The 13,338-nt window shown below is 57.6% G+C and overlaps 1 protein-coding gene across 2 annotated transcripts; it reads left to right on the top strand.

The window, feature by feature from the left end:
• The first annotated feature begins 4,417 nt into the window (after positions 1-4,417).
• TESC (tescalcin) lies at positions 4,418-13,006 on the top strand. Of its 2 annotated transcripts, XM_054392754.1 has the most exons (8): positions 4,418-4,475; positions 9,123-9,192; positions 10,620-10,700; positions 11,829-11,968; positions 12,070-12,131; positions 12,202-12,309; positions 12,758-12,805; positions 12,886-13,006. In XM_054392754.1, exons 1-8 carry the CDS (start codon positions 4,418-4,420, stop codon positions 12,961-12,963), a joined length of 645 nt encoding a protein of 214 aa, XP_054248729.1. In that variant the 3' UTR covers positions 12,964-13,006. The 2 variants fall into 2 exon arrangements, with proteins under 2 accessions (XP_054248729.1, XP_054248730.1); XM_054392755.1 differs by lacking the exon at positions 10,620-10,700.
• Positions 13,007-13,338: the final 332 nt, after the last annotated feature.

The raw sequence follows: 13,338 nt of genomic DNA, 5'->3' as shown, positions 1-13,338 counted from the left end.
TGTTCATCGACTCTGTCCATGGCAAGATCTGCAGCTCAGCCCCAGTGCTCCAGGACCATTTTGAACCTCATGGCACTGTTCCATGGAAGCCTTTGAGGCCAGTGCCAGAATGACTGATGTGTGGGGAGCTTCCACTGGCCTGCCATCTCCACTCTCTGGGTATTTATGCAATGCAGTGGGATCGTGACTGGAAACTGGCCAACCCTGGAGGCAGCCAAACCCTGTATGGAGGAGAGATTTCCTACAGCTCAAGGCCTTCTTCCTTCTCTTGCCAAAAGAGGATGGATTCCTGGGGGGAACCTGGAAGGGAAGAGCTTTAGCAGCTCAAGGCACATGAACTTGAACAGGACTTCAAGTCCCAGAGAAAGCCACTGCAGCAAAGGTGTTCCTCTGAGCTCAGGTGTTAACAGGAGGCAGATTGGCACCATCTTTGTGTCAACACACAGCCTGTGTATCTCTGTGGTTCTAAAGCAAGGTCTGTAGCCCAGCTGCAGGTAGTGTCTGCTGTCACTATGTCTGGTTGCAACATCAGAGGTGACAACTGGGCCCTGTGCCCTCCCTGTAGAGTTAGTGGATGCTCTTAGTCTCTTGTAGCCCTTCAGGTATTGCCACATGAAGTCACACAGCCCTCCTCCCAAAAGCCTGCTTGCACTGCATGCCATCCTCTGGAAATACTCAGCACTGGTTACATAACAGAAATAAATACTCAAAGCCCAGCACTTTTGCAAACACAGTGGTGTTGGTCTGCAGGAACCTTGGTTGTTTAGGAACCTAAGTGTGGTTAGTGCTGAGGAAGGGGGAAGGTGCTCTGCTCCCAGTAGGACTGTCTTTAAAGAAGTCTGTAGTGGAATGTGTGTGGAGAGAGGGAGGGAGGAGGAAGGGACTGAAGAAGTTCTACCCTAGCAGAATGGATCCAACTGAAAGGGTAGGGAATCATGAGGCAAAATCTAAAAGGAATAGAGTCATAGAATCGTTTTGCTTGGAAAATACCTTTGAGATCCTCCAGTCCAACCATTCTCTAACTCTGCCAAGGCTGATACTAACCCATGTCTCTCAGACCACATCTCTGCCTCTCTGAAATACCTTCAGGGATGGGGATTCAACCACCTCCCTGTGGAGTCTGTTCCATTGAAGAAGGTTCTTCTAATACCCAACCAAAACCTCCTCTAGTGCAGCTTGAGGCCATTTCCTCTTGCCCTAACAGATGGGACTGTTGACTCGGGTAGCTGAGACAGACATGCAGGAGCAGGGCTTGGGCTTCCCCTTCCCAGCCTGTGACAGCAGAGATACAGCAGTGAGGCTCCTGGGGCTCATCTGCCAGGTGAGCAGTCTGGTGACACTCTCAAGGGTGGGAAGAGAACTCATAGATCCACAGAATGGTTTGGGTTGGAAGGCAGCTTAAAAGATTATCCAGTTCCAACCCCCCTGCCCTAGACAGGGACACCTCTCACTAGCCCAGGTTCCTCAAGGCCTCATCCAGCCTGGCCTTGAACACCTCCAGAGAGGGGACATCCACAACTTCCCTGGACAAGCTGTTCCAGTGTCTCACCACCCTCACTCTAAAGAATTTCTTTCTCATCTCCAGTCTCAACCTGCCCTCCTCAAGCTTCAATCCTTTGCCCCTTGTTCTGTCACAACAAGCCCTTGTCAAAAGTCCCTTCCTGGCTTTCTTGTATCCCATGCAGGTACTTGGAAGGCTGCTACCACATATTAAAGTCTAAGAGTTCTCATGCAGAGGTGCTGCCTGAAGGCCAGGGGTAGGTAGACTTGTGCAGAAAAGCTGCCCATAGTTTCCCTGGAAGCAGGTGCAGGACAGGGCACATCTACCCCACCTGAGAACGTGCAGTGTAACCAGCAGAGCACATGGTGCCCACCTTTCTGGGGCCACTCTGTGTTCATGCTCTGGGCAAGGAGGAAGTGTGGGAGCTGCTCCACAGGAGGTTCACCCACACCTCCCCCACCCCCAGGCTCCTCACCATTTCCATTGCACAGAAGGAGCCATACTGTGTGACAGGGGACGGAGGCAGCCCAGCCAGGCCCTCGAACTCAAACCTCCCACCCCTTCACAACCATGTCCTCAGCCAGGCCCAGCTGCCTGCTTGGCTGTGCAGACCACATCACTGCATGGTCCTGGAGGTGCTGGTGTCAGCCAGGAGTGCTGACCCAAGTCGTGCCACAGTTGGAAGGGATGGAAGGAGCTTCAGCAGGCACCACACAGCACCAGCACAGGGGCCACAGCTGAGCTGACAGAACCAAAGGAGTCAGTGTGCAAGAGCTGCTCTTCATCTTCCTGTGTGGTTTGCTGTCCCAGCCACTTCCTCCTGTGCTCTGGCTTAGAGGACAGCCTGTGATGGGTGCTACTGGTCTGGGCGAGGAGGGATTCCGAGTGTATGTATTTGGAGCTGTCAGGGGGGCCCAAGAAAACTGAAAGAACCCCACAAGGATAGCCCTGTCTTGAGCAGCCCCTTGAGGTGCACATCAGTTTCCTCAGGCTGAGCATCTGAGGCCCAGCACAGCTGGGAAGTGCCTCTTTGGGGTGATGGAGGTGACACACTAGGTGCTCATGCATGCATCAGGCAGGTCTTCTGTCCCCCCTCCCCTGCTCCTGACAGCACAGGCAGCTTTGCAGGCACCATTTCCCCCTGAAAGACAGCAGTGGATCCCAAAAATTCCCTGTGTCCATGAGGAATGTCTGCATCCATGTGAATGTATGATGCTAGATGGTGCATCTGGATATGTGTCATGAGCTGTCCTGTCCTCTCTGTGGGAGCAGGGACAGTTTGCCTTCTGGAGGAGGTGGCATTGCCACCCTTCTCTTGTCTCTTGCTTTGCTATCCCACCAAGCAGAAGGACTCTCCTAGGGTGTCTGGTGCAGAACCTAAACCCTCAGGGCTTGAGTCCAGGGGTTGATTTCCTGCAGCTAATTCCCTCTTCTCCCTTTTGTGTCACCAGCTCTCCAACCTGTGGGCAGAGCAGCCAGGGAGCTGCCACCTTAAAATGGACTTCTGGAGGGTGAAGGGAAAACAGGGAAAGGGGAAAGAAGAGGCTGGGAGGAAGCCAATTGTGATGACTAGGTCATGAGGAGAGCTGAGAGTGGTCCTGGGCTGCTTGAGTTGGGCCACTGGGTCTTGGGTTCTAAAGGAAGTGAGAACTGTGGACAGCAGTCTCCCAGGGAGGTTGATGTGCCCTACCCCGGGATGATGTCCTGATGTTGCCTGGGGGAGAGGCTGAGGAGCTGCTCACAGCCTCCTCCAGCCAAGCATCTTCTTGGACAGGGACCAGCTAATGGTGCAGCATCCTCCTGGGAAGCTCTTCCAACCCCTCTGCAGCCTTCCCAACACACAAGGCCAGCAGGGACACATTGCTGTGACAGTCCCAAAGCAGAGGGCATGGTGTGTGGCCTCTGTGACAAACCATGGCACTTTGTCACCAACCTGTGCAGGTAAAACAGAAGCCCCTAAACCCTATGGACCAGCCAGTGGAGAGCTGCATCTTCTGGGGCTATGCCACAGACTGCAGGAGGCTGAGGGGAGGAGCTTCAGGCTGGAGGAAGGCCCCTGAGGCTCCCTTCCAGGCCAACTTCACCTTCACAACAGTTGCTCAAGGTACTGTCTGACTAGATCTGAGCATCTCCAAGGGTTGCCACAGCTCCAGGGGCCCTGCCAGCCTGGCTGGTGGCTCTTCCCCTACATGAGGACACAGGGCTGCATGGGCAAGGACAGAGCACTGCCCATGTTCCCCCTCCTACCCTCCTCCTCCTGGATGGAGATGCCTGATGCAGGGAAAAGGACACGTCAGACAGAGAGCTGTCTGCTGCAGGCCAGGCGTGGCTGAAGGTCCTGCCACTGCAGGGCATCCCTAGAGGACACCCCTGACCCAAGAGCCTGGGCAGGGAGTGGGGGTATGGGAGCCAGGGTAGACAACAACCCCCCAACCCGTGCCCACCAACAGCCCAAGTGTCTGCAGCCAGCCTAGGCAAGGAGCAGGGGGCACAGGGGAGACCCCCACCCAGCCCAGGTGCCTGCACCAGACTGGGCAGGAAGCAGAGGGCACAGGGGAGTCCCCTGACCTGAATGCCTGTTCCAGGCTGGGGGGGGGGGGGGGGGGGGGGGGGGGAGCAGGGGGCATGGGAGCCGTTCCGTGCCCTTCTCCTAGAGGATGGTCACAGCAGGGCCCCGCAGTTCCCCGAGCCACTGGCTCTGGCCAGGCTCCAAGTGCCACCAAGCGCTGGAGGGCTCCGGTCAGCGCCACCCCCTCTGCGGGGCTGTTAACTCTGGAACCTAAGGACGGCGGCGGCGGCGGGGAGCTCAGGGACCCGGGGGAGCTGCGCCGCCGCCGCCGCCTCCCTCCTTCCCCGCCGCACCCTCCCTTATAAACGGCAGCGGCGGCGGCTCCCGGTGCAGCGGCCCGGCCCGGGATGGGCTCCGCGCACTCCGTGCCCGCCGAGATGCGGGAGCTGGCCGACAGGACCGGCTGTGAGTACCGCCCGCCGCGGGGGCACCCCGGACCTGCCCCCCCAGACCACCTCTTGCCCTGCTGCCAGCCACCCAGCACCCCCCATGGAGGGGGCCAGGGGCTGGCCGGTCCCGCGGGGGAGTCGTCACCGGGGGTGGGGGGCTGCAGGAACGTGTCACCTGCGGGGGGGAGGGGGTATAGGACAGGTCATCTGGGGGGCTCTAGGACATGTCGCTTGGAGGGGGGGATCGGTATGCGACATGTCACCTGGGGGGGGTATAGGACTTGTCACTTGGAGGTGGGCGTACAGAACATGTCACCCTGGGGGGGACGGTGGGCAGAACGTGCCACCCGGGGCAAAGGGGACTGCAGGCATGGCACCAGCGGGGAAGGGACTGCGGGACGTGACACCTGGAGGGATGCAGGACATGCCACCGCGGCCGGGGTGGGGGGAATGCGGGCTGTCACCTGGGGTGGGAGTGATGAAGGCGTGTCACCAGGGGGTGACACAGGGCATGTCACTAGGGGCGGGGGGGATGCACCGGTGTCACCCACGCACCCCCTGCCAGCCGGGATGTGCAGCTCGCACACGTGTGAGCCCCCGCAGTGCTTTGCCCTCCCACGCTGCCGGTGCGCGGAATTGTCCCCGTGTCACCGTTCTGCCCGGGAGCCACCGGCTCTGCTGCCAGCCACGACTGCTCCTGGGGCTGCTACGGTGTGTGACCAGCGGAAAGGGACCAGGTGGTGGCCCGGGGCGGGGAGGGGGCTGTAGCAGACGCATGGCCTTGGGCTCCAAGCAGTGCACAGGATGGGGTGGTTGTGTCCCTCCTGCAAGGTGGCATTGCTCCAGGGTCCCCCAGGACGTAGCCAGCTCTGGGCACAGTTTGGGGTGCTCCCATCTGCTTCCTCCAGCTCTTGCCATACCCAGAGCAGGTTGTGGTGGATGAAGGGGTGAAGGGAGGCAGCTCTGCCCACAATCGAAGGATGTGTCGGGTGGGGGGGCTCCAGCACCTCTCCCCTGCCCTGCCACTGATCTCTTCCTCCCTTCACCACCCTCGCTCCCATCTCCCTCCTCGTTCCCCGGTGAGAGCTGAGCTCCACAGCACCCCCTGGGCACCCCGGGATGAACTCATTCCGTTCTGTGGGCAGGAGCCTGGGGAGTCCCCGGGGTGCAGTCTGGGGTGTGGGGAAGTTTTGGGGAACGCCTTGGCCCGGGGATCCTGCCAGGCTGGTACCGCCAGTGCTGCCAGTGAGCATTTCTCAAGCACTTGCCCATTGGAAGCACCTGCCTCATGCCCTGGTGCCCCCTGAGGAGCAGGGTTTACAAGGACAGCACCCAAAAAGTCTCATGGAAACCAGCTGTCAGGGAGAGGACTCACGAAGTGGTTCGAGTTGGAAGGGACCTTAAAGATACTTTAGTTCCCATCCCCTGCCATGGGCAGGGACACTTCCCCCCAGGCCAGGGAAGGGAGTGTGATGCCCCTGTGCCATGACTGGGCTGTGTGCAGTGTGCTGCTGGGCAGCAGTCACAGAGCTTCCACCCTGCTGTGGCTGCTGCTAGAGAAAAAAACCTACAGCCCTGGGAAATGCAGGTTTCTCACAGGCTTCCTGCTGCAGCATGGCCTTCTGGAGGGCATCACAGACACCCGTGGGAGGAACAGGGTCAGGACAGGGCTCCACCAGGATGTGCCCATGGCATGTTCCTCTGCCTCCCCCATTGCTTTACACCTGGAAAGCTTCAGGGACACCCAGAGCTCATGGGGTCAGGGCCAGGTCCCCTCCTTCCATGTGCCTGTCACAAAGCTGCAGCAGTGGCATCTGCCTGCTGCTGAAGAGGCTCTTCCCTGGATGATGGGATCTTCTCCTTCACCCAGGCTGGCCCAGTGCAGGGCTGAGTCGCTCCAGGGCATCTCTTCCCAGGGGATGCCCTTTGCCCAAGCAGCACAGACTGCTGCGGGCTGGGAAGCAGCAAACCCAGCACCCTGCTTGTTTAAATGCCTCTTTTTTTTTTTCTTTTTTTTTTTTTTCCCCCATCACTCTCTAGCACAGGTTGCCATGCTTGGACAGAGCCCTGAGGATGTTCCTCAGCATCTGAGCAGCCTCTGCTGCCCTCCAGCCAATCCTCCCTGCAGGAGAGAGCCTTTGCCCTCTGTGCAGGTGCAGCTTTTCTCTGGATGCTGTGGTCCTCAGAGCTCTGCCTGCACCATGGCACCGTGCTGCAGCTCCCAGCTGGGTGAAGAAGACCTGGGTTTGGGGAAAGAGGGAGGAAGAAGCCTCTTTTTGTTCTGCCTTGCAGCAATGGGCTGGATGCAGAGAGGCTGAGCTGACCATGAGCATCCAGCCAGTGATGCCAATTTTTTGTCACATTGGTGTCTGGGATGTTTTTCTTGGAGATCAAAGATCTCAGGGTCCAACAAGTCCCAGATGCTGCAGGCTTGGTGGCCCAGCTGCTCCCATGGTGATGTGATGTTGTCAAGGGAGAAAGCAAAAGGTCACTTCTGCATGGCCAAAATTGGAAAGCAAAGGCCAGGGAAAGTTTCCATGTGTGTGGACAGCAGCAGAGCAGCAGCCAGAGAGGGACTGGGGGGGGAAACCCTCACAGGGGTGAGTCAGTGATGCCCCTGCAGCCAGGGGGTCTCAATGCCCTCATCCTGCAAAGGGGCTGGAGGCTGCCAGCACTGGCAGAGCTCTGGGGCCAGCTCAAGCCCCAGCAACAAGCACAGATGGGTTTTCCAGTCCATTAACAGGGCTCTGTAGATGCTCAGCCTCCTGATCAATGCAGTTTCTATTCCAAGGCTGTGAAAGAGCTGTCAGAACCCAGCAGAGGACATTAGTTAATCATAAAAGAGAGTGCAGGAGCCAGCACCCAGCTCAGCATGGACCTCTTCTCCTCCAGCCACAGCAATTAACTATTTGCAACCCCTCCATGAGACTTTATCAAGCTTTTATCTTGCTCTGCTCTGCCAGCAAGGGCTGAGGAGCAGTCACCAGCACAGCCCTGCCCCGTGCCTGGCTCCCTCTGGGTCCAACTGGCGCCCAGACAGACGCCAGCAGCTCCTGCAAACAGAGCTGAGAGCTGCTGCCCTGGCTCCTGGGGATGGCTGCTGTCAATATTTGCACAAGAGTCAGGCTCTGCCTGTCCTCAGGTGGTTGTACAGCTTGGCTGCATCCTGGAGAGAAGAACAGGGGAAAGCAAATGAACCTGGATCATGGGAGGGATTAGGGAGGTGAAGAGATGCTGCAGAGCCTCAGCACCTGTGGGGCTGAGAGCAAGGCTGCTGGGCACCTCAATTCCAGCCCCTGCCCCAGGGTGGTGATCCAGGGCTGGTACACCCCTGGAGAGGCAGCACCCAGGGCTTCCCAGTGCTCTGGTTCCCCACCCTGAGCAGCAGTACCTGCTTTAAAGCTCAGCTTTGCTTTCTCATTGCTGATGCCTCATCATCAAGGCCAACCCTCAGCCCAACACCACCTTGGCCACTAAACCATGTCCCAAAGTGCCATGGCCACACAGTTCTTGAACACCTCCAGGGATGGGAACTCCACCACCTCCCTGGGCAGCCTGTTGCAATCCCTGACCACTTTTGCAGCAAAGACTTTTTTTTTTTTTCCTCATCTCCAAGCTAAACCTCCCCTGGCACAATTTCAGGCCATTTGCTCTCCCTCTATCACCTGATCCTAGGGAGAAGAGACCAACTGCACCTCACTGCAACCTCCTTTCAGGGAGCTGTAGAGAGCAATGAGGTCTCTCCTCAGTCTCCTCTTCTCTAATCAACCCCAGTTCCCTCAGCTGCTCCTCACCAGCTCTGTTCTTCAGACCCTTCCCCAGCTTTGTTGCCCTCCTCTGGACCCACTCCAGGCCCTCAATGTCCTTCTTGGAGTGCGGAGCCCAAACCTGAGCCCAGTATTTGAGATGCAGCCTCATCAATGCCCAGTACAGGGGCACCATCACTTCCCTCCTCCTGCTGCCCTGTTCAGCCTTTCCTCCATCCTGGCAAGACACAAGTGTCTGCTCCCAGCTCTGGGGGGTTTCTTTTTCCTTCATGTTATTTCCTGTCACCCACCATGGCTGTGGACATGAGCACAGGAACCTTCCAGCTGTGAGCAGAGATGTCCCAGGGCAGGTTGGGATGTGCTCCCCAAGCACACCTCCTGCCCACAGCACCAACAAACCCCAAATTAAATGGTCAAGTCTGCTTGTAGGGTCTCCTAAACTGGGGGAGGTGGGATCCTGCCATGCCATGCCATGCCATTCCATGCCATGCATTCTGGGCCAAGGATGTTTCTGCAGCCCAGAAGTGGTGATAAAGCAGTGCTTGGCATCACCCTGTCACTTCCCTCCCATGGGCAAGGGACAGAGCTCCCAGAGCCTGACATAATAACATGGACCTTGCTGAGCTGCACAGAGCCACCAAAGAGAATCAGGGATGGGGATGACTGTGCCAAGCAGTGCCCAAAGCCCTGCCCCACTGTCAGGGGTGGGTGTGGGAGCAGGAAGATTTTGGCTGCCCTGGGAGGGGGGTGAACTATGGTGGTGTCCCCAGGGAACAAGCTTTGCAGCAGGCTTTGGTGCCCACCAGTGCCCTGGGCAGGACATGGGCTCTGCAGATGGGTGTTCTTGGGGTGTCCCCAGGAGTCCCCCCCTCATCAGCTCTCTTCTCCCCCAACAGTCACCTCTGAGCAGATCGAGCACCTGCACCGGCGCTTCAAGCAGCTGAGCCGGGACCAGCTGACAATCCGGTACCGAACCCCACCCCAGCGTCCCGGCACGGCCGGGGGGGCAGGAGGCACCTCTGCAGACCATCCAGTCTGACCCTCTGCCGCAGCAGGTTCACCTAGAGCGGGTTCCACAGGCTGCTTCCCTCTCCACTGGCTGGAGCAGCACCCATGGCACCTGCCTTTCCCAGGGTGCCCAGGCAGGGTACCCAGGCAGGGTGCCCAGGCAGGGTGCCAGCTCACTGGGCTGCAAGGACGAGCAGGACCTTCCCAGTCATCCCACAGCCACACTCAGCTGGCTCCCTGCTGGGTGCCACTGCAAAGGAGTGGTGCAGCAGCATCTAGGCTCACTGTTGCCAAGTGTCCCCTTTTCCTCCAGCTTTAAAATCCATGCTGGGAAGGGAAGGGGGATGCTGGGATGTTCCCACCCAGCAGCTGTGGTGGAGTTTGCAGTTCCTTTTTCCCACTCCTCAGCTTTTTCACAGCAGATCTTGCACCAAAGCTGAGGCTCCACTTCCTCAGGCAAGCTCTGCTGTGTCCATACAGCTTCTCCAGCCCCATGAGGAGCCAGCCCAGCTGCCCTCTGCTCCCCTCTGAGCCCAGAGCTGGTTTCATGGCTCATTTGCTCTATAAAAGGCTGAGAGCAAAGGACCAGCACCAGCTTGTGTCCCTGCAGCACAGCAGGCTGGCAGAGAGGTCCAGTGGGATGGTGCAAGGTGGAGGAAGCCAAGGGGAGCGTGGTGACAGAAGGTCCTCACTTTAAGACTTTACTCATAGATTCAGAGTGGTTTGAGTTGGAAGGGATCTTAAAAGTCATTTAGTTCCAACCCTCCTGCCATGGGCAGAGACACCTTCCACCAGCCCAGGTTGCTCAAGGCCTCATCCAGCCTGGCCTTGAACACCTCCAAGGAGGGGGCATCCACAACCTCCCTGATCAACCTGTTCCAGTGTCTCCTCACCCTCACTGGAAAGAATTTCTTCCTAATCTCCAGTCCCAGTCTGCCCTCCCCAAGCTTCAACCTAGCGCCCCTAATCCTGTCACTCCCAGCCCTTGTCAAAAGTCCTTCCCCAGCTCTCCTGTACCCTATTCAGGTACTGGAAGGCCACTGTGAGATCTCCCCAGAGCCTTCTCTTCTCCAGGCTGAACACCCTCAGCTATGCAGCCATTCGCAGGCTGAGCCCTGCAAAGTGTCACTGTGTCCCAGAACTCCCCACAGACCCATTTTAGTGGAGACAAAAGTCCCCCCCTTAGCTGCACCAAGCACAGCCTGGCTTGTTTCCAGTCTGAATTGAGGCAAATTGAGGTTTTCAGACAAAACTTTTTGGTTTTTCTCATGACTGCTTTGAAAGAATGGGGTCAGGGCTTCTGCCCCAGCCCTACAGTGATGGTGCCAGCATCTTCCTCCTCCACAGCTCCCTCACGCTTTGGGCTGTCTCTGCTTCCTTTGCAGCAAGGAGAATTTTGACAGCATCCCAGACCTGGAGTTCAACCCCATCAGGGGGAAGATCGTCCATGCCTTCTTCGACAAGCGGTAAGGACCGCCCCGGCCCCGGCCCCGGCCCCGGCCCCGGCCCCGCAGGGAGCCGCACGGCGCTGGGGTGTTCTGCAAAAGCAGCATGGGGTAGGGCAAAGATCACAGCTCACAGGATGTTAGGGGTTGGAAGGGACCTCTGAGGAACATCGAGTCCAACCCGCTGCCAGAGCAGGACCATAGAATCTAGCACAGGTCACACAGGAATGCATCCAGAGGGGGCTGGAAAGTCTCCACAGAAGGAGACTCCACAACCTCTCTGGGCAGCCTGTTCCAGTGCTCTGGGAGCCTCACAGTGTAGAAGTTCTTCCTCATGTTATGGTGGAACCTCCTGTGCTGGAGTTTGTATCCATTGCCTCTTGTCCTATCCCAGGGTGGAACTGAGCAGGGCCTGTCCCCTGCCTCTTGCCCCCCAGCCCTCAGATATGTAGAAACATTTATTAAATCCCCTCTCAGTCTTCCCCTCTCCAGACTAACCATGCCCAGGGCTCTCAGCCTCTCCTCACAGGGCACTGCTCCAGTCCCTCAAGAATCCTGGGAGCCTCTGTTGGACTCCCTGCAGTAGATCCCTGACTCTCTTGAACTGGGAGCCCAGAACTGGATGCAATATTCCAGGTGTGGCCTCACTAGGGCAGAGAAGAGGGGGAGGAGAAGCTCCCTGGCTCTGCTGGACACACTCCTCTGAATGCCCCCCAGGATCCCTTTGGCCTTCTTGGCCACCAGGGCACATTGCTGACCCATGCAGAACTTGGTACCCCCCAGCACTCCCAGGTCCTTCTCCACAGGGCTGCTCTCCAGCAGATCCCCTCCTAACCTGTACTGGTGCAGTTTATTCTTCCTTCCCAGGTGCACGACTCTGCACTTATGTCCTCCCCAAAGGCTGGGATGGAGCCAGGTGGAAAATGACAGACATGTAAACTAAGGCTTAAGGAAAAGTTTGTCCTAGAGGTTTGCTGAGGGACACGTTGGGCTCTGTGGCAGGCACGGTTGGGCCCAGCTGCCCTTCAGGCAGCTTCAGGATGTAGTTTGGCAGTGATGGTAGTTGGGTTGTGGTTGGACTTGGATGATCTTCAAGGTCTTCTCCAACCTTAATGACGCTGTGATCGCTGGTGGCTCCACTCCGGTCAGGAACCTGCGGCAGGAGTCGGATGGGCTGGCAGATGAGATAAACTTTGAAGACTTCCTGACCATCATGTCCTACTTCAGACCCATCGAGATGAACATGGATGAGGAGCAGCTCGACCGCTTCCGCAAAGAGAAACTCAAATGTGAGCCTTGCCCTAAGCCGTGAGCTGTTGGGGTGGGGGGGAGGGCACGATGGTGGGAAAGGGCTCTCCTGACCCTGCCGTGCTCCTCTTGTCCCTCCCAGTCCTCTTCCACATGTATGACTCGGACCACGACGGGAAGATCACACTGCAGGAGTACAGAAATGTAATGCATGGTCCCTCCCACCCCATCACCACCCAACTCCCAGCCCTGGCTCTGACTCACTGCCTTCTAGGTGGTGGAGGAGCTGCTGTCGGGGAACCCCCACCTGGAGAAGGAGTCTGCGCGGTCCATTGCTGATGGGGCCATGATGGAGGCAGCCAGCATCTGTGTGGGACAAATGGTGGGAGCTGGTTTCTTGCTCTGCCACAGCACAGAGATGACATCAATAACAGGGCTGGAACTGCCCTGCTTGGGGCTTTCTCCCCCATCCCCAAGCTGCTGCAGTTGGAGATCTTTTTGTAGGCGTGTGGGCAGCAGCTCTTGGGGTGGGGGCAGCAGCTCTCGGGCTGTGGGCAGCAGCTCTCAGGATATGGGGGTGCTTTCCAATATAAGAGCCCAAGGGAAATAAGCAGCACCCCCAAAGCATCCTCCTCAGTACTTGGGGCTTTAGTGCCCATGAAAACAGCAGCTCCTTGGAGCTGTGGTGGTTCTAGGAGCCACTTATGGGTTGGCCATGGGGTGTGGTGCAAGGCCAGCATTGTGCACCCATGGGAGGCATGTCCCAAAGTGGCCACGCAGTGCCCCAAGACATGGGGCAGCCTTAATCTTCTCTGTCTTGCTGTGCACAGGGACCAGACCAGGTGTATGAGGGCATCACCTTTGAAGACTTCCTTAAGGTTGGTGCCATCTCCACTCATCACCCCAGGAGGAGGGTGTCAGGTGGTGGCAGGGTCTGCTCACCCCCTTTCCCCTGCAGATGTGGCAGGGGATTGACATCGAGACCAAGATGCACGTTCGCTTCCTCAACATGGAGACCATTGCACACTGCTACTGACCTCCAGCTCGCTCCTGGGAGCCACAGGAAGGGGAGGAGGAGGAGGGAGAGGATTCTGTGGCAGCTCCATGTTCCTGGCACTAACAGCTTTGTACCTGCCTGCGTGCCTGTCCCGTAGTGGGGCTGCCTTCTGCTCTCTAGAAACATAGGAGGCTTTTATCTGTAATAAAAGGGATTTCTCTTTTTACTCCTTGCTGGGAAATATTTCTTCCCTCCCTCTGTCCCTCTGTCCCTCTGTCCCTCCCTCCCTCCCTCCCTGCACAGAAAGCCTCCACAAATCCTGCTCTCACCATAAAGCTGAATTTTTAGCCTCTGCAGAGGCAGGAGCTGCCCGACTTGTGTTCTGACCCCACTGGTCTCTGTGTGGAGGCAGGG

This window comes from Indicator indicator, chromosome 26 (genome assembly GCF_027791375.1).
Source record: "Indicator indicator isolate 239-I01 chromosome 26, UM_Iind_1.1, whole genome shotgun sequence".
Classification (NCBI taxonomy): Eukaryota; Metazoa; Chordata; class Aves; order Piciformes; family Indicatoridae; genus Indicator; species Indicator indicator.
This window is presented reverse-complemented; position numbering and strand designations above follow the sequence as displayed.

Coding starts and splice junctions, on each gene's coding strand:
- TESC (XM_054392754.1), top strand. CDS start 4,418: ATGGGCTCCGCGCACTCCGTGCCCGCCGAGATGCGGGAGCTGGCCGAC. Junction 4,476..9,122: donor GCTGGCCGACAGGACCGGCT/GTGAGTACCGCC, acceptor CTCCCCCAACAG/TCACCTCTGAGCAGATCGAG. Junction 12,132..12,201: donor CACTGCAGGAGTACAGAAAT/GTAATGCATGGT, acceptor ACTGCCTTCTAG/GTGGTGGAGGAGCTGCTGTC.